General features: G+C 41.4%; 1 protein-coding gene across 2 annotated transcripts; it reads left to right on the top strand.

The window, feature by feature from the left end:
- Positions 1 to 146: 146 nt before the first annotated feature.
- phactr3a (phosphatase and actin regulator 3a) lies at positions 147 to 26,679 on the top strand. Of its 2 annotated transcripts, none has more exons than XM_088292002.1 (12): positions 147 to 540; positions 15,317 to 15,478; positions 15,590 to 15,757; positions 16,634 to 16,846; positions 17,499 to 17,727; positions 17,957 to 18,210; positions 18,339 to 18,492; positions 23,972 to 24,027; positions 25,325 to 25,386; positions 25,542 to 25,682; positions 25,761 to 25,837; positions 26,204 to 26,679. In XM_088292002.1, exons 1-12 carry the CDS (start codon positions 171 to 173, stop codon positions 26,217 to 26,219), a joined length of 1,902 nt encoding a protein of 633 aa, XP_088148128.1. In that variant the 5' UTR covers positions 147 to 170; the 3' UTR covers positions 26,220 to 26,679. The 2 variants fall into 2 exon arrangements, with proteins under 2 accessions (XP_088148128.1, XP_088148127.1); XM_088292001.1 differs by having other exon boundaries at positions 15,314 to 15,478.
- The last annotated feature ends 28 nt before the right edge of the window (positions 26,680 to 26,707 follow it).

The following is a 26,707-nucleotide window of genomic DNA, read 5'->3' as shown; positions in this document are numbered from 1 at the left end:
TTTTTAAGTAAATTTCAGAGTGCAAACAGGTTTTTAAATGAGATCATTTGACGAGTGTCAATTTGCAGACCGTCGGGTTGGGTCATTATTTTCAACGTAGCACGTGATAATAATAACATCGAATATAACATGTTCAATCGGTGAGTGTTGCAGCGTGCGTGTGCGCGTGGATGGACAGGGACGGGCGCGGGGCACATCATTCACCCACTTGTGCAGCCGCACATGCGCGCACGTACACGCACGCGCGCGCGCATGCATTCACACGCATGCACATCCACGTTTCTTTTGCCCGGCCATGGATCCCTAATAGACGCTTCAAGCCGCTGTTGTCAGAGCGAATTAATAGCCCACTCGCTCGCTGCTTTGCTGCTCCTGACCTTGCACGCCTCCGGCTCCGCTTCTTAATATTTGATTCGGGATTCCTGTGCTGTCCACCCATGGCCACATCGGACGGACTAGACGGCTGTCTGCAGCGAGGCAGATCTCAAAGTGACCCGAATATACTCACCGAACCGGGGATCGATTTGGCTCACGGCACAGGTAACGAAACCGCATCCTTCTGCGGATATTTATTTTTATATCATACAAAGCGGTGTTGCTTTTTTTTCTCCATCACCGAAAATGTCTTCTTCCCATTGAGGTAAATATCAACGATGATAAGCGCCCCCACCCCCCGCGCATCGGATGTTGACTGAACCCAAATATAAAAATGAATATACCACATCATTGGCCATGCTCCCTGCAGATTTAATTATGCAAGCAGATGGTCGTAAAGACGCCTGTGGCATGAGCAAGTGTGTCACAATGCGCACGTTTGCATGCATGTTGCTCATTCAGTGCATCATACTCATCAATATGAACAATGCTGCCAGTTGTTGCCCTACAATGTGAGCCACCATTGTGCACCGAGGAGACACGGGTTCTATTTTATTGGTCTTTTTTGTTGCAGGCATTGTGTATTTGAACAAACTCATCTTGACATGCTATTCTGTTTCAATACAAGCTTATGACACCACCCTTGTTTCTTTCCATACTGAGCCCCTCACTGTTTTGATGAATGTCACGTGATGCCACCCGTAGAAGCATTGAATGCCCCTGATTCAACCCAGCCATCACTTTGCAGATCTTTTGACACGGCAGGTGTGCTTTTCAACATGGAGTCCCTGTTTATCTCGGTCTTAGTCATCCCGGCGCATGTTGGTCTTTAACGACAGAAGCCAGGTAAACTGCAACTAAACTTTACAGGTTTTGCTCCAAATGCTCATTATACTTATATGCATTTGGGGATAAGATTCTATTTGATTCTTTTACATAACTGAGGCTATTTGTAGTTACATTGTGTGGGCTTGAGTCAGTGCGTCCTCCCACACATGACGAGTTTTACGTATGTGACGAAAGATGCTCCACTGAATGATGCTGGCAGAAAAATGACATCTACCTTTAATATAAGACCAGCTTTGGACATTCATGCAATTCATGCCAGTGCTGCCCAACAAATGGGTTTAAATAGAGATTCGCTGCATCCTCCTTTTAGAAGATCTAATTCACACGACGGTGGATGTGTTAATGTCACACTGCATGCTTGACGCAACCTCAGTAAACAACACTGACGCCCCGGCAGATCAGCCACGCTAACGAGGGCCAAAATCATCAGGGAGCATGTCCACACTATGGCGACATTGATGCAAAGTGTGACAAAGTTACAGTACAGTTTAAGACATGAGTATGCTATGCAAATGACCCACAGCAAATATAGTTTGTGTGCAGCTGCAATGACAGCATCTGGTCTGGTGACCCAAAGCACACACAGTGGGACGACCCCCTCTGCATGAGGCTCATCACCACGCTTGCATCTGGGGCACCAGTCTTTGCCAAAGGATTACTTTAACACCCCTCAACACAGTTGTGGCCTTCACAGCTGCAAAGGCGTACACAGTGACACATCTTTATCTCTTCCTTTGCTATCCATCCATCCATCTGACATTCCACATCACTCAGTCAATTTATATACAGTAAGCACATGATGTAACTTTCAGGCTGAGAAGGAAAATCATTGGATGGGAAAACTTGCCACTGTACGAATAGTAATCAATACACTTATCAGGTGAGCTATTGAATGAAGTGCATGATTACAGTACTGGTATGATTTGGATTGATAAAAGTCAAGTGCCACTCTCAAATGCGCACTCCTTTTATACACAGTACAGTCATTGAATTGTATAATTGGAATGCTGGCTGAAGGTTCACGTTTACTGTAAGTTATGACCTGCATATCGCTGGAATCGGACAGAATCCTCGCATCCCCAAAACCATCGCTATTGAGGAAAGTGGGGAAAAAAACAGCATGTTGAGCAAATAACATTGTATCATCAAAAAGAGCAAGTAATTTTCAACACTTCACTTTGGTCAATAATTTGTCAAAAGAACATGTGCGGGCTGAAAAACAGGTTTCTGGACGATGGTGATGATATTTACAAATGTTTTCTGAAGTTATTTGTAGTAGGCATTAGCGCAGAGCTGCAGTATACTGTATGACTTCATGTGATCAGATGTGACCCTTTCAATTTTCTAAATGATAATTAGTCACTTTCCTTGAAAGTCTCAGTCTTTCATGGCACATTGTTGACCAAAGGCATGGAGAGGACACCGTAAAGTGGAGACAAATGACATGTCACGTTCGATAAATTTCCTGTGGTGATACCTGCGTCCTTGAGTAAACTGTGGGCTGGCAAAAATCTTGGATAAAAATCACAATTAGTGAATAAAAAGCTTAATCTAAGAGTGGCTTCAGGTGTGTTATAAATATGTAATTTAACTCTTTAATGGTGGCAAATAAAAGTTTTGTTTATATTATCTTGTAAGGATCGAATCGATATCATGCAGTCCTGGCTTACTGCTGATGCTCTTTCACTCACCTGACTGGTGACTGACCCAAGATTAGCATATCATATTGAGCCGGGAATGTGATTCTAATCAAATCAGAGCGGGATTTTGTAAATACATTAATGCATCCCTGACTGCAAGGCCTTGCTGAAAGAGATAATTCTGCCCCAGCGAGCCTCATATACCAAGCTCTCCTTTTTGTTTTAATGAACCCTAAGTATATAAAGTATTGCTACTGAAATTAATGACATAAAAATGGTTTACAATACACTTTCGTGGCTGAGGAAGGAAAACAGTGTTAAAGTATATATATATATATATATATATATATATATATATATATATATATATATATATATATATATATATACAAATATAGGGTCGCGTGGTGGAGCCTATCCCAGCTATCTTCGGGCGGTAGGTGGGGGTACACCCTGAATTGGTTGGCAGCCAATCACAGGGCACACAAAGACGAACAACAATTCATACTAGGGTTGGGCAATATAGTGGCTGAAAACTCTATCATGACGCAAGTATGTCATATTGGTCGATATCAATATATATCGAATTATTATTATTATTATTTTTACTATTGAAAATAAAAAAGGAAAAGGGCTGAATTCCGATTTGTTTTATTTTAAAATGTAACATTTAACCTTCAAAATGAACTAGAAAAAAAGTCAAACGCACGCCGGCCTCCCTTGTGATGCATGTTCGGGTAGGGTGCTTGTTAGCGGCTTAACTGCTACGTACACCACCCTCGCTTCTCCTGAGCGCTCGTGTGATGGAGCTACGGGCCATTTCCTCAAGTCGGCGGGTAAGTCGACCTTTCGCCACCCGTTTTTAAATTATTTTTGTTTGTTTTGAGTCACGCTAGCTCAGCGGCGCATGCGCAAGCCTCAGGTTGTATTTCCTAAATGGGAGGGAGTTTGTGACGAATTGGGCCGCGATAGGTCGAATCTGCTCCGTTGTTTTTTATCCATACTATTTCCTATTGATATCAATCACCCAACTATTGCGATACATATCGAGATCGAATTATCGTCACAGCCCTAATTCATACTCACAGTCACACCAGGGGACAATTTGGAGTAGTGTATAGTGCCATTATAGCAATTGCATAAAAATAGATTAAATACTAATAATACTGACCACACTAATAACTACGACAAAAATCAGATCAATGAGCATTTGCAGGAACACATTCATGTTTTACTCAATTAAATACAAAAGAAATGTACATTGAAGCTAAAAAAAAAACAAATATATATATATATATATATATATATATATATATATATATATATATATATATATATATATATATATATATATATAGGTGCGAAGTATATATATATATACAAGGTGTTTTTTTTTTTTTTTTTTTTTTTTTGAAGGTGCGACGCTACTTCGCGGATTTTCAGTTTTCGCGGGTGGTCTCGGTCCCCATTAACCGCGATAACCGGGGGTTCACTATATATATATATATATTGATTGTGTGGTTTCAGTAAACACAGCCATGAGCCAGCCCAACACGCACCTGCACCTATATCGCACTCAGTCTAATTAAGTTATCACTTCCGAGTTGCTGTCGGAGAGCATCTCTTTACACCAGAGTCACTCATTAGTCATGGTCAGCTTCAAGGGCACGTGCTTCAGTCACAGCCACCTGTTGGTAGAATCCTCATCACTATAGAGCTATTCATCTCACCCACCACAGACATCCCCACAGAAACCTCGAGGAAACCCTTCAAGTCTAGTCAAGTAGTAGATGTGAGCAGCTTCCTGGTGGATCGTGAAACGTTGCTACTTTTATTAAATATTTTATGGCGGTAGTTGTGACTGTCTGATGCGAGACTTGTAAAAAGAATGCACTTTTTCACAGAGAGTGTTTGAGTGCCTTTGAGAGTTATATGGACTTCGACTCAACCTGAATGCATTTCACTCAAAGGAGCCAACTTGTATTTCCACTCTGGTCCAGGTCATAAAATATTATATGTACTGTATTTGCTCAAATGATAGTAACCACAAATGTAATGTATGAATTAAATGGGAACCAATTCTCCAAAAGCACACTTGACCTCCCACTAAGACACATTGCTGTGGTGATCTTATCTTCATGTTGAAAATACATTATCTTAATGTAAATATGTTATTCTCCTGTGTTAAAAGTATTGTTCATGTAAATGAGATAACATTGGCGGCCAATGACATATGTCATCGTCTGTGGAGTCATGCCTGCCACAACGGTTTCGACTGCATCTACAAAAGCAGTTGAATTCAGTATAGTAGCGACCAATTAATTTAAAAAAGGGGAAAATAATCTGTCAGCAGTAATATGAAAGTTGATCTTTCTGAAATGCACTCTTTTGTTGTGTGTTGCATAACGCCCCGTCATAGAGTACATTTTGTGTACGCGCAACGTGTAACTTGACCCCACAACTGATGTCTCGTTTGCTGTTTGCAGAAGGTCAACATGACATCAGTTTAAGGAAGTAGAGAAACATCCTCATAGACGTCTGGAATATAGCAACTCCCCAGGCAGGATTATTTCACTAACTTCAACAGTGAAGAAGAGAAACAGGGGCTCAGAGCGTCTTTTTTTCTGGACTGCTTGTCCTCTTTAGGATCTCGGTTAAGCTGGAACCTATCCGAGCTGGCTTTAAGCGCGAGAGGCCGGGTACACCTGGAGCTGGTCATCTGCCAATCACAAAGCCCATATAGACTAACAACAATTCACACTCATATTCAAACCTAAGGACAATTTAGAATGAATCAACATGACATTGACGTTTTTATCACAATGTGCAAACTCCTCACGTAGGAGACCGGAGCGGACATTCGAACCCCAAACCTCAAATCCACGAGGCACACATGCAACCCACGATTTCACTGTGCTGCCGACAGAACCTCTCATCTCATTAAAAATACAACAAACCCATAAGCAAGTTGTTAATTTTCAAATGACAAATCATAAAATAATTACTTAATATATGGTCGTTAGCATTGTTAAAACATATCTGATGATGACCTACAATACATACCGCCTCTCATCATGCAGTTGTTTTGTATATTATAAAACAGTATAGCAAGGGCTGCAGGATGCAAAGTGACAGGAGTACCAGGTTCCTGCTGGGGGGAAGGGCAGCTGGCAGAGGAGGCAGAGAGACAAGAGAGAGCAAGGTTAATTGGGTAAACCAAAATAGATGCAGCCAAAAACAGCTGTTTATGGCGCTAGGCAATCATACAACATGATTTCAAAACCACTACCACATAAGGGTGCATTTACACTACAAGTCCCGATATGGACCCAATTCTTTTACCCTTGTAACCTAGAGGCAATTATTTTTTTTTTGTTTGATTTTCCTTCATTCTCTCTGCCTCTGTAATTAAAATCTTAATAATTCTTGCTATTCCACACGTGATGTGGTTGCACTACCACACTGAACACTGAGTGGCTCCACAAGTACCAAATAAGGATAACCTGCATCTGGAAAACTTTTTGAGTCCTGATTGCTGTCACTCAGCTCCATAAGGGAACAGTGCAGAAAGATGACAACAACAAAAGCCTAATATGCCTCATGTGTGGTTCCTCCTGGTGAGACATGTTTCACTGTCTGCACCATGTGTCGCAGCGGCTGTTGTTTGTGTCCTTACACCTGCATGTTTGCGGGCGTCTGTGACCGAGGCTTGTGCTGATGCAGAAAGAAACTGGCAGCTCTTTGTAGTGAAGAAAGAGCATAGTGCAGAACAATTAAAGACCAAAACAAATACTAGTCTAGACTAATCGCATTTGGGAAAAGTTGCAACAATATGAAACTGACTTCAGGAAGTTGCATGCTGAATGCAGTGAAGAGCTATAGGTTAGGCCTCTGCGGGCATTGAGACTTCAGAGCTGTGCAGATGGTACTTTTGAAGTTCAGAGGATGCGAAGAAATGGACAGGGGTTTTATTTGAAAGGCAGAGAGAAGATGGAAGAGAGGGAAACTCTACAAGGAGCGAAAGACATGAGGAGGTGTTTTTTTATTTTAATTGAAAGGCAGCCCACATTCTCCTAATTGCTGAGTAGCCATGACAGTGTGATGGGCCATAGAGAGCAAAATCTTCTATAAGCACCAGTAGAGTAACTACTTAGAAATCTAATAATAACGTTGTTCGGATGATTTTAAAGACTTTAAATGAGGAAGTTTGATTAAGGCACAGAAAATGAATGAATAGAAGCAAATTAATAAAATGTTTGTTATTCAGTCAACAGCAGCTGATTGCGTTTGCCAACTAAATTGTCTTTGGCCCTTAGATGATTGCAGTTACTTCTCATCACAACCGTAGCTGCCTTAGAGGCCAATGGTAAACACCCATTTGGTCTCGTGTGTTTGAATGAAAAACTGGGTGCACGTGTCACAGAAGCCAAACGGTCGGTAGGCGGGTACGTAGGCATTTAGTTCGGGTGTTGGCGGGGTCTTTCGGTCAGTCGCTCGGAAGAAAATGAAATGACAGCAAATGAGTGGTATGAAGTGGAGATGGGCACTTACAGTATTTACACCACAGGCTTATTGAGCTTCTCTGGCAATGCCTCTCAGGAGATGCTAAATTAAATACAAAGCTGAATCAGATAGTACCAGGAGGAATACATTCGTGAGGAGGACATGAGTTGAAGCTTTCCTGAATAGGAGGCAAAGAGAGTACTACTTAGAAATGTTTTACTAATTCCCACAAAGGAAAATTAACATAGTTATAACGCACACGATCAAAACTCTGTTCAGTCAGCTTTTGTCGGCTGTTTTCTTTTTTTTTTTTTTTTAGTCGGATCAGCTCGCTCTAATTGTTATTTCAGCTATACTTTCGAACAAGTTGCTCTATGAGAAATTAGAAATCATAAATATCCGTCCATGTTCTATGGCACTTGTCCTCATTGGGCTCCTATCAGAATAACCTTTCAAAATAGGCGAATGGTGGGTGAGTCAGCACCAAGGACAGTGGCAGTCAGTGATTAGAGCGTCATAAGGCAACACAGACACAAACTCTTAGTTCAATGTACTGTATTCATCCCACACATAAAGCAAAAGCTGCAGTTCAATGTCTGACGAGTGAGTGTTTTCTTGTGCTCTGTCGGACCACCAGAGCCTAATTGTGCAAATTGGTATTTTGGAAGTGGGTCCACATCTTGACTTGTCCATACAGCCACGGATTAGACTTTAACACATTGTCTATGATCAAACATCATCTCGCGAGATACGTTGAGATTTTCTGTTGTCTCACAAGATTGGGGGACGTTACGCAGATACAATATTTGCGTTTTAGTAATCATTGCTTTAAAATGATGATGAAATAATTGTAGAATATGCTTTATTTTTCATAAAGGAAGGAGACAAAATATATTTTGCTTTACAGACACACTAGAAGTGCAAATGTATGCGTCTATAGAGTTTTTTGTAGAAAAAGTCTGAGCTGTGCTCAAGGAACTGACATGAACTTTGGGTGTAGGAGCATTTACAGTTGGCATGTTCAAATTCTGCATATATTAACTTCCATTGGTGGACATAAATAGCAGGAATAAACAAATAATTGTTATTACTGGTGTTTACTGTATAATTAGCCTCACTTTGCCCCTTTTTATACATAGACCTTCTCATTAATCAATAAAGATTTGGATAAGACCTCTTCTTTCCCTCTTAATCGTAATTCTTTAATATGTTAAGACACTTTCCTGTTTGGTGACTGTGTTCCAAAGCCCTTGCGTGTGATTGGTTTTGAGAGCCTTGAGCTTAACCTCCAACATTTTTGGAATGAACTACAACGGAGACTAGTTGTCCGTCCGTCCCTCTCTCTCTCTCTTTCTCTCTCTCACTGTCATTGTCTCTCTCGCTCTCAAATGCAACATCTGACCTCATGAAAGGTCAAAAATGTGCGCAGACACACACCAAAATGTAAAAAGTCTCACTGGAAGAGAAGAACTTGTTTGTGCTTCAAATGGTGAAGGTGTAAAGTAATGAGCTTGATGAACGTCATCTAGGTATTTAAAGTGGATTAAAAATAAGTCAGGACAAGGGTATTGTGTTTTTTTTTCTTTTGTTTTTATTTTGCAGGGCTGTTTAAAGGTTGAATGAATGAGGAGCTAAAAGTTTGAAGGTGTAACAGCAGTAGCTCATCAGAGGGTCATGTTTCGAGTCCCCGTGGGTCAAGAAATAATGACAATTGGATATAGTATTCTGATTCTTGACTATTGGCGAGTTGCCCTTGAGCAAGGCCTCGACCCCCAACCCCTGAATGTACTGTGTGCGTGCCACATCAATCTGACAGCTCTCCTTGTATGTCTGCGTATTTGTGATGTTGGTCTCTGTGTGGGGTGCGAAACAAAATATACAGCAGTGCGTAAGCAGAATTTCCCTTTGAAAAATTACAATCAGTAAAAAAAATAAATAAAATAAATCAATTTATAACGCAGAACTCTCAATCACAAAGTCTAATTTATTTCTAATAACAACCTATATCCCACATATTTATGATGGAATAAATGTGCCTGTTAGCGGTATCCATGTGTACAAGTCTACATATCCCCGGGATATCACGGAACAGGTTTATTTAGGTGACAGGAAAAACGCTTTTAGCAGGAACATTTTCAGCTCACTGGGTGGATCTGATGGCAGCAGTGAGGCTTTCACACATTTGGTCAAAGATAGCCTGTCTTTTTTTCTCCTTGTGTGTTAAATGCAGAGGCGTGTTTACGGGGGCGGATATGTTCCCTGTGTCTTTGCGTTTTTTTTTTTTTTTTGTAGAACTACCACTTTTCGCTAAATGAATGCTTTATATTTGTGCATGAACCAGAGAAAATTTAGAGAATTGTAGCGCTGCCTACTCATAACAACAGTGTTGGATAGATTGAGAGTCTGCTCGGATAGCTGTGAAGCTGGAGGCTGCCCCACCTGACGTTAAGGTGCAAGCCAGTATACACACACCACTTATCACCTGTCAATCACAGGACTGACACTTACTGTAGATCACAGGTGTCAAACACCATTCATTGAGGTCAGGTATCCTGCATGTTATAGATGGGCAAACTACAGCCCGCGGGCCACATGCGGCCTGTTAAACGTTTTAATTTGGCCCGCGAACTTGAAAAAAATTAAATGAATAAACCTTGTTAATGTTTTTTTTCTAAATGTTTTGGTTTTAGGAAGACATATATAATGTTATAGTGCTTTTGTTTACTTTCATTTAAAATTATATGTATTTCTTTTCTCCGATGAGGTGAGGTTACCAAAACACTCCATCCAGCTGTGGCCCCCCCCTATCAAAACGTTTGCCCACCCCTGTTTTGGACTTTTCCCTCTTCCAATACCCCCGATTGGAATGATCAGGTTGCAAACTCTGAATAATAATCCTGATCATTCCAATCAGGTATGGCACTTTGGCGCCTGTGGCTGTAGCGGCAACCATTCACAAGCACATTCCAACATACTGGAGTCTTCACTGAACCAATGGCTGTAATTCATTTAAGTACGTACATATCGTACTCAATCAATATCAATAAATAACTCATTTAAATATTCTCCAATAGAAACACACCATAACTTCCTTCACATTGACAAAGAGCAAGGAAAATGTACCTTGAAAATAAAGCAGCAAAAACACAATTGTAAGTCCACTGGTGGAAACGAAAATCATCTTGCACCTGCGTGTAGATCAGGAAGGCGCTTGATATGATTATAGACCAACTGCAGGTGTGTGCGACAAAACTAATGAATAAACATGGAGCTCATCACTCGAGCTATTCATGTTTAATGCTAATCAACCTGATTGGCCACGGAGACCATGTGACCACGTAACATCACAGAAACTGCAACTATGATTGGCCATCGCACAAAGTCCAGCAGTGCCGATCTTTCATTTGAAATGAAATCACATCCAGTTAACACACAAAAAAAGTTTGTTTTGCATTCTGTTTCCTTTCTGTACCAAATGTGAGCCGGACAATGACTTTTGACGTACAGCCATAGCGATTGATATAGTTTCACTTATAACGGTCTCCCTGAGGGCAACTTTAATTACCGTATATATGCCCCACATTCTAAACAAGTTTGACACTCCTGGTTTAAGGTGTAAAAAAAAAAATTATAGTTTATTATTATTATAATTTTTACATTGTATTATCCTAATTTTTCAATATAACATTGACATTTCCAAGTTAACAATTAAAATAAACATCTGTTCTGCTATTGACTTGTCATTTTAATGCATCAGAGCGGCTCTCCCTTCATCATAGTCCTCATTCCCATGAGTGACATATGGCAAGTAACAATGGCCTCTGGCCTTGCCTATTGGCTTTTGGCCTCACGAACATTATTTCTCGCTCTTGATGCCAGTGGTCGGCACAGTGCAGTAGAGCTGCACACTTGCACTGTAAATGATCTCGGACAGCCTTACCCAAATTTGGTGCCATGCAGTATGTCAGGTTTTTATGTGAGGGAGAACAATGCTGTATTGCTACATGCGTAGATGTAAATACAGAATTCCCTGTGCTAAGTCATAGAACTGGATAGTCTCATAACGACTACATATTTGGCCATCATTTCAAAGCAGTTATCAATAATGAATAAAAAGCCCACAAAACTCATCATACTATTTACAATTTTTTTTTTTGATAGCACAATCATTCAAAGGAGTGACCCAAAGAAGCCTGGAACCTGTATCACGCTTATAGTATATTCCTTCTTAACAGAGTTTCAATCTTGCTCATTTGTGAAGAAGCTCACTATCGTCTCAGCTTTTCTGTTAAATGACTCACTTGACAACCAAAACTGGTCACAGTCTTTTTGTCGTGCAAACTGTTTTCATTTCATGTCGCTGGAGCCCGTCTGCTCTTCACTGTCTTCCTGCTAGTCATTTTGTGTGGCCGGGCCCCTGAAGCAGAAAGGCCATGGACAGATGGCAACGCAGTTGTAAAGCCTGGGGAGCAAAGCAAGGAGGCTAGTTGGCGTGGCAGAGAGTAATGAAGGAGGCGTCCACTCAAGAACGCAATGTGCTGGTGGAAAGGAGCAGAGAGGGCAGAGCAAGAGACTTTGGAGAAAGATAATGGTCACTTGTCTGATGTTGTTTATATCTAGAATGAGATCAAAAGTGGTACAAAGGAGTGAATTATATTGTGAGTTTTTGTTTTTACGGTTTACTAGTTACTTATAGTAAGAGAATCGCTTTCTGAGTCCTCACTTCATGGCATAAATGAGTCAGGTGTACTGGACAGAAATTGTAACCAAACGTGAAGAAAGGGATAGCTGTCAACATCAATCCCAATGACATTGCGGATTTTGAACAAAAATAAACGTACTGTATTAGGGAGAAAACATACATGATGGTATATACCCTGACTTTCGTGCAGGCGCCTGTTTGCCTACTTGGCAAACCGCTCAGCGCCATGCTGGCCATTCTGTTGCAGCAAGGGTGTGTCTTTGAAGATAACGCCAGTGCAATGACAATTTGTCGACAGAAATCCGGTGTAAAGTTCTGCCGGCGCGGACCACGTCTAAATGCCGGCATAGCTGGTCTCACGCAATTTAGGTGAATTTGATCAGGAAACAGGCACACAGATTCTGAACCGGTGTGTGGGTGTCATTATATTTCATTCATATATGCCAACAAAAGCAATCAAATCAATTCACTGAATACATTATAATTATATTTTTTAAATTATCCCACTGGTTGGCATGCAACTGTGTAAACCACCTTTTTTTTAATTAGAAAGGAGATTTTTCTGGCACATTTGCACACATCTGTGAAACGTAAGATGTGTGCCGTGTTTATGTTGACCGATCTTGTGTTTTAATGAGAAAAATTCATGTTGCGCTAGGATTTTGCCGATTGTTCGCTGGCTTTTGTCCTATCCATTGTCATCTATCGCCTCTTTCTTGTCGGAGCAATGCTGCTGATTGCAGATAATGCTGCACATCGTAATGTGGCAACCAATGAACAATTACAGCAACAGGCATTTTTGTGACCGGTGTGTTATAATCAGACTAGTCTCCACTCCCAGATGAGGAGCCTATGATAAGCAACATCTGCTTCACTCGGCTCTGAACTGTTTTAAGATGACTTCTGAGCACTGGTGTAAGTGTTGGCTCCGCAGCTGTTAGTGACGAGGCCAAACAAGAGCTTTACTTATACATTTAGATGAAAGCAATGCATGATTCCGACACCTAATCATCTCCACTGAGGCTACGGTAACTTGTTTTGAGCAGAACAGTTGAACAGATCACTGTCACTTGCCTCACTGCCTGAACGCTTGCACATTGTGCAGTTTTGAGAAGATCTAATGCTCTCAAAGGTGCTGACGAGCTGTTTAAGTGGGGTGTGGTGGCTGGTGGCTCACTCAGCATATTCTGCGTTACAGTTCTCACCACCAGCATTAGCATAATGGCCACTTTATTTCATTCACAAACCTTTTTTTTTTGTTTCACTGCTCTGAAACTGCCTAATATGCAGCGTGTAATGTATTATTTGCCATTCATGTTTTATATTTCCCATTTTAAATGAATCGTTCGCAATGTCACCACCTGATAGATACTGCGAGTGTTTTAACGAGCTGACTATTGAAACAGCGCTGATAAATCCAGTTTGCTCAAGCGGATTAATTAGACGGGCGTATCATTGCCGCATGGAGCCAGATCATGCTAAACCGAAAGCACATTTCATTAGTTCCTCACTGGGCGGAAAAAAAAAATCTCCATGTGCTTGCATGTGTTTTCACCTAATTCCAGTGTTCTTCTGTCATTTTCTGTGAACAAATCCCCCCTTTTTATAAAAGAAGGGCTTGATATGCATTACGAAGGGCTGTGTTCTGATTGGACAAGCCCACAGTCTCTGGCAAGCTCTTCCGGATAGCAACAGCAACCCCTCCCTCCTTCTCACTGGAACCCCGCTTCTTAGCCCCCCCCTTCCACCCTCATCCTGCCTTCAAAAGGGAGCACGTATCTCATCCTCCATGTTGCTTCTCTCCCCACCCACCATCCTTTCCAACAATATACCCGCTGAACGGCAACTGTCGTTAGATCAGGCAGTACCCATATGTGTGTGTGTGTGGAGGGGGGCTCTCCTACTCCCCTTCTAAGCTGACTCGCTCAATCCCGCGAGCTCCCACTGCTGCAGCAGCATCTGGATATGGTTGTCATGGTAACAGCAGTAGGCCTGACCCCACCTTCTCTCCCCTTTCCACACACATATACACACACACACACATACACAGACAACGCCTCTACCCCTCCTCCCGCTTGCTCCTCCTCTTCTTTTTTGCACTCTTTAGTGCATTTTCCTTCAAGATTGACCTGGATTCAGCCAGCGGCGCCACGCGGCATGCAGTACGCAAGCAAGATGATGACACAAGAGACACTGGTGGTGCCTGTGACCTTTCATGGGTCAAAAAAACCACTTCAACCCCAATCGTCCTCTTTCCCTTTTCGCACACTCCTCTGACCTGACAATCACCCCGCACCTTCTTACCAACAAGCTGTCATTGTGAAGATGCAAAAAAAAACAAAAAACACTTGACAACGAGAACAACCAGCCGCCCCCACCCCCAATCACCAGCATATTCCTCAACTGTACTCCGCACCACAATCACAAACCCTCCGCAGTTGAATATTTGAACAGAGAAATCAGCCTCCAGATGGCTTTGATATATATTTTTTTCCTTCTTACTTATGCAGATCTTTACATTTTTGGTACAGTTCCATACTTTCTTGGCTTTTGTTTTTGTCAGAGCTCCAAGTTCTTTTGAGGTTAAAAATGGCTTTGTGTGCTCAGAATAAGATGACAGCACAAAACAAAGATACAAATGTACAAATATGAATATATCCCAGTGCTTTCAGATTTCATCCCTCCATTTGATCATTTTCGAACTGCTAGATATAATTGCTGTGAAATTCTTCATTCATTGATTATTTTTAATTGACCTTAGATGCCTTAAGTACTTTTTCTCGTATTTTACTGCTCCTGTTTTGTTTCTGTCAGACAGTGTGTTTGAGTGGCCATAACAGCAGCTAAAAATGTATTAAGAAATGGTATTATTAAATATATTTACAAAAGATAGTGAGTACAGACAGCATTAATATGCCCCTGTGTCACAGTCTCATGAGAACTAATACAAAAGCAAAATGTATAAAATGGAGGCGTCTACTATACATTAACGACATGATTTACTATTTGCTAAATGTCACTACAAGAGGAGGAAAACAACATGGAGAGATTTCTCTTCTAGAAAAGTGGTTGAACAAAGCAAGAGGCTGGTTGTACACCAGAAACGTGCATATTGTCAATGTGTATGTTGAGGACTTGCTGTGTCAAAATTAGCCTCAAGAAATGAGGCTTAACATTGTTGATTTCTTACGTTAATGAAAGAAATTTACCAACACCCTAACCTTTGCACACTTCTTGTAATCAGTAGATGTGCTGGACCAGCAGAGGGTGCTCAGGACCGGGTGTCTGGTTACCGGCGTCCACACTACCCCCATCAGGCGGAATAGCAAGCTGGCCACACTGGGCCGCATCTTCAAGCCCTGGAAGTGGAGGAAAAAGAAAAATGAAAAGCTAAAACAGAGTTCCACAGGTATACTACTAACACTGCTATTATTTTTGTTAAAGAGTCAGTAGCATAGATAAGAGAGATGAGATTCAGAAATAAATTATCACCTCCAGTCTTGCTTGTCTCCATGAACAGATGTAGCATTATCCAGCGGCCTTCTCTACCACGACCCAAACTCCTCCAGCCAGGGCTGCTGTTCGGACGGAACACTCCTGCTTGGTGCCTTTGGGGGACCTCTGAACTCCAACCTCACTGTCAGCAGTGTGGAATACCTTGGACCAGAAGAGGAACATCCTTTACCAGGTAGAAAAGTCCCTTACAGGGTCATTCAGGATCATATCACCCGTTTGGGTTTTACAAAGCAGATGTTGATTTGAATGAAACTTGTTGACAGTGACGACAAAAGACAAAATCTAAAATTTTAGGACAATTGTAGCAGGGGTCTGCGAGCGACGGCCCGCCGAATTTTGACATTTTTGGAAAAAATGGGCGTGGCCACCAATTGACCCCTTGTCTCAGGAGCTATTGGATCAATTTTCACAAAACGGATATTGTTCAAAAGGGAATTCAAGAAGGATTGGTGAATATTTCAGTCATTTTTTTGACCAATAATTTGACTTTGAAATTGACCTTGTGGGTCATGTGACCTTTACAAAATGTATGTTCTCGAAAACATAAATGTTTCAGAGATATCTTCTTTGTTTGTTTGTATAGCAGCAATGGGGAGTCAAAGTATCCGTACGGTCAAATACTCACTGAAAGTAAAATATTCATTAAATATTGTAGCGTGTTTTACAATTCTCAAAGGAAGGTTAAATATTCTTGAATTATGATTCATTTCCAGCCCTAATCAATAATGTATAAGACTGGAAAAATCGACTTGAATAAATGCTAAACAATTTGAAACAGCGCAATAAATATTAAGACAGCAATTACCCCATGCGAGCTTGATGTTTTTGTACTGTACTGTCAATGTTGAATTTACCAGTAGAAGGCAGCAGAGACAACAAATTGATGGAGCCTAGGAGGAGGCAGACATACATACACAAATACACACACACGTGTGTATATATATATATATACACCCAAGCCACCAGTTCAAAAACACTACATTAACACATTTGACACTTCCGTGCCAAAACAATTGTAGGCACCATTTCTTCTTCTTCTTCTTTCAAGTGGTCACCCCCCTCCAGGACTGCGAGCGTCTAGAGGAAACAGCACTAAAAGATCAGGAAGGAGACCAAGATGCTCACCCTGTCCTTGAGCTATCCGACGGCCTGCAGGAAATGAGAGAGCGAAGGGAAGAAAGATCAGAGGAGGACATTGCTCCAGGAACGTCTCCGCCACAAGTACCGCCAAAACATGTGCCACAGCTCACAACTGGAGATGGTGAGTGTTAAGATATTTTGGACACCGTCAAACAGAACCTGAGGGATAACTTTGGGTTCGGCCATAGAAGTGTGCCGAGCAATGTCTATTAAGCCATGTTTCCATATCAGGATTAGCTTGATTTTGAGAAATTTGACTCCTCCTCTTCAAGAACCTAGGAAGCAATTATGGCTTCATATTTTATTTTGGGTGGGTGGGTGCTAGAATTGGGGACAAAACTTACTTACTTGTTGATGTAAAAAAATATGGTGTAATACCTATGTTTACTATTCTTTACTACATGCAATTGATGATTATGATTAAAATTATAAATAGGCAGTACAGTGGTAATCAGTCTGCCTCACACCTCAGTGGTTCAGGGTCTGACTCTTGGCTTCAGTCTTCCCGTACGGTGTGAATGTTTTCCCTGGGCTTTTCTGCCAACATTCCTAAAAAAAAACCATCCATGTTGTCAGAGGAGGACTCCAAACTGTCCAAGGTGTTAATGTGAATACTTTTTTAATATGTGTGATTGACTGGTGAGTCCAGGGCGTACCCCACCTTTTGCCAAAAAGCAGTCGGTCTAGGCTCCAGCCAGCTCGCCTGAGACCCTGCGGATAACCAGGATAGATCATGGATGGACAGAAAATAAGTCTTGTATTTTTTTTTCCAGCTTCAGGCCCCGTGTCGCTGCTTCATCACCATCCCAACTCTTACCATCCCAAGGAGCCGTCACACAGGACCCCAGAAAGTCTGGTGCCCATCACCCTCCCCCTACGAGGGCCCCTGACCAACTCCTCAGGGTCGCCTCATCTTGGCAATATGATTCACCCCCCCATGCCCCCTAGTTGTATTATGGAAGAACTGCAAAGAGCGTTTGCCACCAAGAACAGACAGGAGAGGTGAGCCTGTACACACTCCTTACTAGAGATAAAAACAAACTTATTATGGTTTGGGGGACAACATGCAGAACATTTCGGCTCGAGCGTCTAACTTTTTATCTGGAACAAGAAGCTTTCCGTTATACCTGTAACTCATCCTTGGATGGCTTGTTTTTGAAATCCAGATGTCCCTGCAGTGTTCTGACCTTTTTGTTGACATTTCTCTTCCTGCGGTTGTGTTTCCATGCAGTGTGCATGAAGGGTGTGAGCAGGGCTCATCACCCCCGAGGCTGTGGTGCTCGGACGGACGGCTCTCGCGCTCCTGCAGCTCGGAGAACCAACACACCACTTCTCTGCCGGGCATCTGCGTTGGATTTGGCGGCTGCGACTGGCCCAAGAAGGAGGCAGAGGAGAACAAGGAGAACGTGCGGCTGGACCAGTGCTTCTCCAACACATCGGGCCTCCCCAACGACTTGGATGGATGGAACGACTCGGTCATTTCTGGTGGGTCATGTGCTTACATAAGACACACAGGTTAATTCTACTTTCTGTCATCTAATGGAAGACCATGAATGATTTATACAGGGTACGAATACAAACTTTTTTTTTTATATATGTATATATATATACAGGTACACTTCCTCGCAGGTTAAGGAAGGAGTTATTGGCCGTCAAACTACGAAATAGGCCCACCAAGCAGGAGCTGGAGGACAGAAACATCTTCCCGGCAAGGAGTGACCAAGAGCGGCAAGAAATACGGCAGCAAATTGAAATGAAGCTTGCTAAGTAAGCAATATTTTCTTCCCTGCTTGCTAAATAAAGTTGTATTGGATTGTATGGACAGTAAATGATCGCTGATGGCAAATTCGACCCGTAACAAACACTCATAGGTCATAAAAAAAGGCTATGACGTTATTTCTGTAATGATGTTTTGTTTTTCCTTCGCAATCTGAGTCATGCACTATGGTTGGATGTGTATGCTTTGTGTATGACAGAATGTGATTTGAGAAAAGAGAATAGCGACTAACATTATTTATCTCCAAGTGGACTAGAAAGGCCACAAGTATTTGGGACAGGACGGGACAGGACAAAAGCAGTTGGCCAGGCAGTGCTACCACTGAGTGGTGGAAGTGGCAATGCATTGCCAATTTAACCCCGTAAAGAGATTAAGTGCAAACGAGAGGACAGTCCAAGGAGATGAAGTAATCACGAGGGCTGTGCATAGCAATTGGAGAGGGGTTCCACACCATATTTCATTGCCACTGCATGTTATCAATTCACAAAATATATAATCCATATATGCATTATCTGAACTACGTCTCCTCACGAGGGTCGTGGGGCTGCTGGAGCCTATCCCAGCTGCCTTCTGGCAGTAGGCGGGGTACACCCTGAACTGATTGCCAACCAATAGCACGACACACATAGACGAACAACCATCCGCGCTCACACTCACACCTAGGGGCAATTTAGAGTGTCCAATCAACCTGCCATGCATGTTTTTGGAATGTGAGAGGAAACCCATGCAGGCACGGAGAAAACATGCAAACTCCACACAGGAAGGCCGCAGCCAGAATCAAACCCACGACCTCTGCACTTTAGGCCATCGTGCTAACCAGTCGTCCACCGTGCCGCACAAAATATTTCAACTTTTCCATAAATAGCGACTGCTTGTAAAATGGTTGTGTTGAGCTATTTGAATTGCAAGAAAAAACAAAGCAAGGCAGCTTTACATAAGTAGCATATTTCATACACAATTTGCTTAACAAAAGTACATTTACAATAATTTTCAAACACAAAAACTAAAGATAATTAAAAACAAAGTAAAGCAAGAAAAAGAAGAAGTCACTGTCTCTTCCCAATGCAATAATGTTTTATTCCTCTATAAATCATCTAAGCAGTCAGCTTTTTTTGTTGAACAGCAGCATGAAGGCTGGACTCTGAAAACACAAAAATTATTTGGCAATGAAGATATGAGTGAGCAATCCATCTCAGCAACAGGTACAGACAGAGCGTGCCTCCAGGAAACCTCTTTGTACGAGATACACCGACTCACATTAGTAAGTGCCTTCATGCGGGGATAAAAATAGATTTTTTCTTTTTTTTTAACCACAGCCAAGGAACACAATGTCCAAATTGTGCAGCAGTGGTGAGCTCCTTTTTGAATTTTTCACAAGACCCAGCTTTTTTAGCACCCGCATAACAAACATGAGGCATGCCGCTAAATGTATTGCATGAGCAGACATGCAAAAACTAACAGGTAAGCACAAAGAGGCGTCCACACGTCCTGGAAAAAACATTGTCACGCCTTGTCTCCGAGACTACTAAGAATACTACTGCCACCCCATCTATTTTTAGATCTGTGTGGGGACTACTCTCAATTTGAGTGAGAGGAAAGGCTTTCAAACATCTTACATATAGGCAGCAGCTTTTGTATAGGATGCAGGGACAGTCATTTTAAGGCACAAGTGTTCCACTTGTAGCATGGCAGTGAGCACAGCATGTTGCATAGGCTGCTTTGATGAGTACAAAGACCGATTAAAGGAGGACAAGACTCAAGATGGGCCATTCTTCGCTTAAAAGGCTCAGATGATAATATTTTTGATCAGGAAACGGAAATTAGTAATCATTTTCTTTTTATCTCCTTATTATGGAGAAAGTACAAAATAAGTGACTTAAAAAAACTCTTATTTTTAATGAGAAATATGGACACATCCATCTCCGCTCTCTTGCAGGTTGGAATCAGATCCCCCTTGAGCGGAGTTAGCATGTTTTCCCTGCGCTTCCGTGATCGAAAAACATGTAAGGTTAATTGAAGACTCTGGATTATTTTTGGCTGTGAATTTTAGTGGACTGGCAATCAGTCCAAGATATACTGGGCTAAAATCCAGCTCATGGATGAATAGCATAATGAATAGCATAATATATTTTTCAATGAGAGAACAACAGCAGTTTTTCTGCCTTAAAGGGGAAGTCAACTCAAAAATTGTCTTTACAATACAATGTTTTGTATTGTGTTTATGGAATATGAATTCAACAAAAAAAAAAAAAAGCCACCGTTTTTAGTCTATCTCAGGGGGCCGGCCATTTTTCCACTTTCTGCCAACTGAAAAAGACATCATAGTTGCTCAGGACCACTGACCAATCACGGCTCACCTGTTTTCTGAAGCAGAGCCATAATTGGTCATTATCTCAGCCCTGAGCAACTGTGATGTCATTTTTTGTTGAGAGCAAGTGGCAAAATGGCTGCCCACTGAGACGGACAGAAACAGGTGGATTTTGCATCTTAACACTCTTTCCAGAAATGCAAAGTTAATCAGAATGATATTTTAGACTAGCATGGCAGCATAGAACATAATATAGTAAAGAAAACATTTGGGTTGACTTCCTCTTTAAAGTGAGGCATTTAAATTTAAGTTATCAAATAGAAACACTACTGTCGAAACAAAGCCATTTGGGAGGGAAACCCTGGCAACAAATAACTCGCGAGTGGTCAAAAGAGCGGTTCTTGTTGCACTTCATGTGCCTTGGGAATTCACAGTGAATGACAAAACAAAACCATCACACACATTGCTTCATCACATCGCTTGGCAGCAGATATATCACAAGTCCCTTTCTTCTCATCAATGGTTTAGCATGAAGACCTGCTTCTGCAATGGCTGCACATCCAGCAGAAAATGTCATCAGGCCTCATGCTACATGACCATGTTCTGTCTATACTGGTACAGTTGATTGATGATCATTCTATTTTTAGAGACTGCCCGCCTCGTGACTGCACTGCAGTCACACTTAGCTTTTTCTAATCTTAGCCTCAGTTTGTTCAATAATGCATTTCACCACCTATTCCACACAAATGTGCCACAGAGTTAGATTCAAAGAAATAAAACGGGAGGGAACATTTAAAATGGGCAATAAAGTACACAACAGCAGATCTAATTTTCATTCCTTCTGTAGCGAGCATGTTTTTATTTTACAATATATTCCAAGAATATATTATGAACACACGCACAATCTAATGACATGAATACAAGAGTTTATCATAATTCTCACAATGAATGTGTTAATGTCTTGACTCATGAGATGTGTAAGGCAGAAAATTAGGCCTTGTTTGTTACCAACGGCACACACCCCAACTCCATATTCAATAAGCCTGCATGCTCTAAAAAAAAAAAAAAAAGAAGCGAAGCGGTTTTCTAAAAATAGCATCACACCAGCAGCTCAGTGTGTAACAGAGAATTCCCCTCCAGTTTGTTGCTAGGGAGAAATGAACATTCCTAGCAGACCACCATTGTCTCTGAGACCGAGTATAGTTGCCTAGCAACTCAGAGGAAGGTCTTGTTCATTTATTTCAAAGGCAATAAAGGGGTAGAGGAGGAAGCATTGTTTGTTCAGGAAAAGGCAGGTATTATTAAAAAAGGGTGGCCGGCGAGGTGCGAGGTTCCATTCCAGCTCCAGCCTTCCTGTGTGGAGTTTGCATGTTCTCTCCGTGTCTGCATGGGTTTTGTCCGGGTACTCCAGTTTCCTCCCACATACTCAAAACATGCACGGCAGGTTGATTAAACACACTAAATGATTGTGAGTGCGGATGCTTGTTTGTCTACGTGAGCCCTGAAATTGCTTGTGTGCGGCAACCAGTCCAGGGTGTACCCCGCCTACTGCCCAAAGACAGCCGGGATAGTCTCCAGCACCTCTGCGACTCTCGTGAGACGAAACGGATCAGATAAAGGATGGATGAAATTTTCTACATCAAATAGCAAAACATTGCATCGGGAAATTAAAGGAAAACATTTTAAAATTCACAGTTGCTCAGGTAACAACCAATCATGACTCACCTGTTTTCTGAAGCTGAGCCATGATTAATCGCTACCTGAGCCCTGAGATGTCATATTAAAGTGGCAAAAAGGCCACACCCTGACATGGCTAAAAACGGGTGGATGTTTTTGCTTGACTCAAATTCCAAAAATGCAAAGTTAAACAGAATGCCGTTTCAGACTGGCAGTGCTGTGTAGAACATAATATTGTAAAAACAACAAAAAATAACTTTTCGGTTGACTTTCCCTCTAAGGGCATTTGGAGAAATGTATTGATCTTCTCATTGTGTTTCTCAGAAACCACAAAAGCTGGTTGCTTGTGCTATTTTCGGCTGCTGAGTCAAGCATGTGTTAATTAACTGAGGCTGCTTGCTATACAAGTCTGCATTCATTATTACATAATAGTGTGATGCAAAATAACACCTCCATTCCGATTCATGTATTGTGACTGAGGTGACAAATGCTACCGCATACACAAGCATTATTGCGTAAAACTGTTAGAAAAAAAAGTAATCGATACAAATAACCTTAATAGAAATAAAAAAGAAATCAATCAAAAATCTGTGATTTTTTTCTTCTGGTTCCATACAATAACAAAAGCGTTAAGTTATAGTCAGGTCACAGCAAAGGTGGCTCTGTTATTTGCACGCCTGGATCTCTGTGGTGTAGATTGCATTTATTATTCATATCACGTTTTAATAGTTCCCAAGCACGCAGAGTGCAATGTGGGTAACAGATCTTTTTGGGCGGCCTGGCTGCTGAGGGCACCTGACACGCTTTTAAACTAACAATACATTTAGAGTACTCAATGGACGGTCAACAAAATATTGGATTGTTTTTTTGTTTTTGTGCCAAAATTAAATGGAAAACTGCAATATTAATGAATTAATGGAAATAAAGTATATAGTCCATTGATTCATTAAAATGTTAAATAGAATGTAAAAGAATGCCATTAAACCTATTTCTTTTTATTTGTATTTAACTGCCTTTCAATTTAATCTGGGCACTTCAAATGTAAGACGTACAGCAATCCTGTGCATGTGCTGCTAACCCAGTGCACATCAGGAGATCGGGGATGCCGCGAGTAGGAGCCCGCTAAGCCCTGCCCAGTGCTCATTATGCATGCAGTAACCAGGGAGACTGAGGCAGAGCCGCGCGGGCAGCCCATCACGACTCACTTGAAAACCTCCTGTAGTAGAGTGCTCAAGCTAGTAGAGAACCGCAGTGCACTGGCAAGACATGGGGCACCTTGGCTTCCTTGACTAATCCAACAGAAGAAGTGCAAGGAAGAATTTGAGTATTCCAGATGTTTGGGACACCTCTTCCCAAATATCACAGCCGGGGATCGGATGCGAGATGGAGACATAGTCAAAGTGACCAAAGTACAAAGAGGACAGGGCCATGACAGTAGGACAGTGGACAATGGTTCAAAACGTGGTTTTGGTGTTTTTGCGCAGGAGGCTAAGCCAGAGACCCAATGTGGAGGAGCTGGAGAGTCGGAACATTTTGAAACGTAAGTTCATGCAAAACTGCTGCCAGTCTTCATTTCTACATCGCAACAATGCATTAATAATAGCACCGTTGCATTATTCACTGCAAATCTCTTGCATGTGAGAACAGAAAATGCTGTTTGTTTCATACAATGGAAAATGAATGTGTGTGTTTTGGGGAGGAACACAGAAAATACTATCATTGAAATCAAATATACTAAAACATAAAATAGAAAGATGATTATGGATCAACAAGCCACATCATTGTATCTTGCTCAATACAGTCGAGTGCAATCCAATAACAACTGTAGCTAATATTTTGCCGATGCAATAGTGAACAGTTTTGATTGAAACTGTCAGAAAGGTACTGATTAACACTCATTATTATCGTGGTTCTAGTTTGCAGTGATTTCCAACCAGTATGTTGTAGAATATTAGTGTGCCGTGAGAAATTAGATTTGTCGTGGGGAATTATCCATACTTATCGGACTACATGTCATCTGTTCATAGTTTGGCTGGTCCTTTGACTTCTACTCACATGTGACTTAATTAAAATTAGAGCTCAGACTTGCACCCAAAGTCTTCATGCCCTAATTAATAATAATAATAATAATATTCACTTTATTAGTCCCACAATGGGGAAATTCTAGATTCGAACCCAGGTCTCCTGGGGAGACTGGGTCCTGAACGCGGCGCCTTAGACCACTCGGCCATCCTGGCAATTGTGTTGATGGCAGCAAATAAGTTCCGATTAAAAAATTGAAACTATGGAAAAAATATATTTAGTTAAAAATGGCTTATCTTGACTAGCATCCCGCTTTGTAGTAATCTGCCAAACTTGCTAGTTTAGCATGTAGCATCCGTGGCAACCAGGAGTTACTCTTCACAGCACCAAAAGATCCTGCCTTTGGCCACTATGCATTACATGGAAAATTATTTGGATTCAGGATTTAATTGTGCGTTATTTTATAAAGGACATTGCCAAATGGGCTTCATTCAATATATGTAAAAATAAAAGAAATACAGCTTCTCAGTTTAAATATTAAATATCTTGTCTTTTTAACGCACTCAGTTGAATATTGGTTGAAATTGATTTGCAAATCATTTTTACATAACATCGCAATGTCATTGGAATTGGGGTTTGTTTTTACAGAAAACAACCTACCTCAAAATGAACTAAAAACTATTAAATAAATAAATTAATTTATCTGGTTCTTCTTTGACCTACACCTTTTTGTGAAACTCAAGTTTAGTTGTTTTTGCATGATCCCGCTTACTCGCAAAGTAGGAATGAAAACTACCTTTTATTTTTCAATTCAGAGAGAAACGACCAAACGGAACAAGAGGAGAGGAGAGAGATCAAACAGAGGCTAAACAGAAAGGTACCAAATTACTCACAAATATATATATTAAAAATATATATATATATATATTTATATATATATATATGTATTTTTTTTTTTACTTATTGAGTAGTATTTGTTCATAGGAATGGTGACAATTTGGGTGACTGTCTTGCATTTCTTGTGCATTGCAGCTCAACCAGCGGCCCACAGTTGATGAACTTCGTGACAGAAAGATTCTGATCCGCTTCAGTGACTACGTTGAAGTGGCCAAAGCTCAGGACTATGACAGGAGGGCAGACAAGCCCTGGACGAGGCTCTCAGCAGCAGACAAGGTACCACTATAGTTTGATGTCCACTAGTTCAGCAGAGACATACTACACTGCTAACATTGTCTTTGCTCTTCCTCACAGGCTGCCATCCGTAAAGAGCTGAATGAGTTCAAAAGCACTGAAATGGAAGTACACGCATCCAGCAAACACCTTACGAGGTTTGTGTCTTGAGCCGTGTGCGTGTGCCGCGTATAGAGGGGCAGCTATTCTGGGAAGCAATGCACTCAATTTAGCGACTCCTTGCTCATCCAGGGAGGACAGAGGAGCTAAAAATAGATCAAAGTGCCTCAGTCAAGGGGAAGGGGGAGGAAATAATGAAATGCCACAGTGTCCTTGGTGAAGCTTGTTTGTGTTTGGAACCAGAACCCTGTGTTGTAACAGTGACCCAGAGAGAGGATAGGAGTATTCACAGTCTGCCAGCACATGCATTGTTGGATTAAAATAGACCACTACCTCTGATAACAGCAGTGATCCTAGTAGGCTGTGATAACTAACAATGCATCTCCTCACATTTGTCTCCCTAGGTTCCACCGGCCATGAGAGCCTGGAGTTTCTTCTGTGAAGAAATGTTCTGAATGTGCTCAGTGTCGACACGCCTGGAGCCTTTTCCGTCTTCAGCGAGTCTTAACTTTCTTCCTGCTTGGACAGGAGATGATGTTCATGGCTTCATGATCAGAGGGCCACTGGCCGTTCATGGTGGCAGCGGGCTGGTGGGAGAGGACAGTAGAATGGAGCCTCTAATTCCCAGGATGAGAGCCAGTGAGGATAAATATGTTTTGTTAATGAGTCAGTGTTTTTTTGTACTGTTTCATGGACATGACAAGACATTTAGTGAGACGATGTGCATGTGAACACCTTTTCTTAACTGCTGAATAATGTGTCACTTGAGTGGAGATGGATTTGATATTCACTGTACATACAGTATGTCAACATCACTGAAAATAGAACCACCTTTGTAACAGGACTTCAAAATACAGTCTTTTCTTAAAAGGAACGCTCATTTACCTTGTCAAACGTTTAGTTTTTTT

This window comes from Idiotropiscis lumnitzeri, chromosome 3 (genome assembly GCF_059441095.1).
Source record: "Idiotropiscis lumnitzeri isolate Australia: NSW breed Sydney's pygmy pipehorse chromosome 3, RoL_Ilum_1.0, whole genome shotgun sequence".
Classification (NCBI taxonomy): Eukaryota; Metazoa; Chordata; class Actinopteri; order Syngnathiformes; family Syngnathidae; genus Idiotropiscis; species Idiotropiscis lumnitzeri.
The sequence above is the reverse complement of the archived record's forward strand: the minus strand, read 5'-3'. Positions and strand labels throughout refer to the sequence as shown.

Bases quoted from the DNA above. Each gene is read 5' to 3' on its own strand.
- phactr3a (XM_088292001.1), top strand. From the start codon at position 171: ATGGACAGGGACGGGCGCGGGGCACATCATTCACCCACTTGTGCAGCC. The intron at 15,758-16,633 runs GTAGAAAAGTCC...TCTTCTTTCAAG, and splicing joins AGAGGAACATCCTTTACCAG to TGGTCACCCCCCTCCAGGAC. The intron at 18,211-18,338 runs GTGGGTCATGTG...ATATATATACAG, and splicing joins GAACGACTCGGTCATTTCTG to GTACACTTCCTCGCAGGTTA.